The 880-nt window shown below is 47.5% G+C and overlaps 1 protein-coding gene across 1 annotated transcript; it reads left to right on the top strand.

The window, feature by feature from the left end:
- Nucleotides 1-209: 209 nt before the first annotated feature.
- On the top strand, nucleotides 210-877 carry LOC108354418 (G-protein coupled receptor Mth2-like; the record flags this gene model as incomplete). The annotated part of the gene is made up of 2 exons (XM_017605611.1): nucleotides 210-788; nucleotides 856-877. Coding segments are annotated over exons 1-2 (583 nt in total), but the record flags the coding sequence as incomplete, so codon positions are not given.
- Nucleotides 878-880: the final 3 nt, after the last annotated feature.

Below are 880 nucleotides of genomic sequence, written 5' to 3'. Positions count from 1 at the left end.
CAAGATGAAGCCATATACTAAATGCCTACAAACAAACCCAGACCCTGTACTCTTTACAAATCCTAATTGCCTATTTAAGTATATCCAGCAGATTTTGATAAGGGAGATTTAAGAAATCGTGACTGACAACCTCTTTGATTTGATTAAACTGACAAAATAATATTCGCCCGATAATTTACAATTTCTCCCCATTCGCTTCTTTTCAGCCGTCCCACATTTAAGTCGCCATGTCGCAGCTCTACACCCATTCACAAGTTCATAGATTTCCACTACTGGTCGCCTTGATCTGCTCGACTATAGCCCTTTGCATTCCACCGCTCGCCAGCGCATACCATGAAGAGCTCCATCAGCGCGATGGCATCCATGTGCCCTGCACATTCTTCGATACAGTCAATGTCACCGGCGATCTGCGGTTCGCGAACGGATCCTATCTGTACGATGGTGTATTGATCCCACCACAACTGGTCGGCTGGTATGATTACATCTATACGGACTTGGTGCGACGTGTGGAAGTCGAGCCACATGCACGTGCGTGCATCTGCAAGCTGAAGCCGTGCATAAACATCTGCTGTCCATGGGGCGCCAGCTATAGCACCAACGAGAGCGCCTGCGTTAACAACACGGACTACGAGTGGCCACAGCCGCTGCTGAATTTGACGTTGCCAGATGAGACGCTGAGATCGGTCGACATGTTCAAACAATTTGCGGTGCAAAGTTTTCGCCCTTGCGAATTCATGTACTCACTGCAGCCAGAGTTGGGATCCTTTGACGATTGGAAACTGTTCGAGGTGAGTGACATACCGATGTACCTACATACATATGCATATGGAGGTCAAACGAATTATTTCTTTGCAGAATGGTACGCTACTCCGTGTAGACG

Source organism: Rhagoletis zephyria, unplaced genomic scaffold (assembly GCF_001687245.7).
Source record: "Rhagoletis zephyria isolate East Lansing unplaced genomic scaffold, Rhagoletis_zephyria_1.1 Rzeph_scaffold_35770, whole genome shotgun sequence".
NCBI lineage: Eukaryota > Metazoa > Arthropoda > Insecta > Diptera > Tephritidae > Rhagoletis > Rhagoletis zephyria.
The sequence above is the reverse complement of the archived record's forward strand: the minus strand, read 5'-3'. Positions and strand labels throughout refer to the sequence as shown.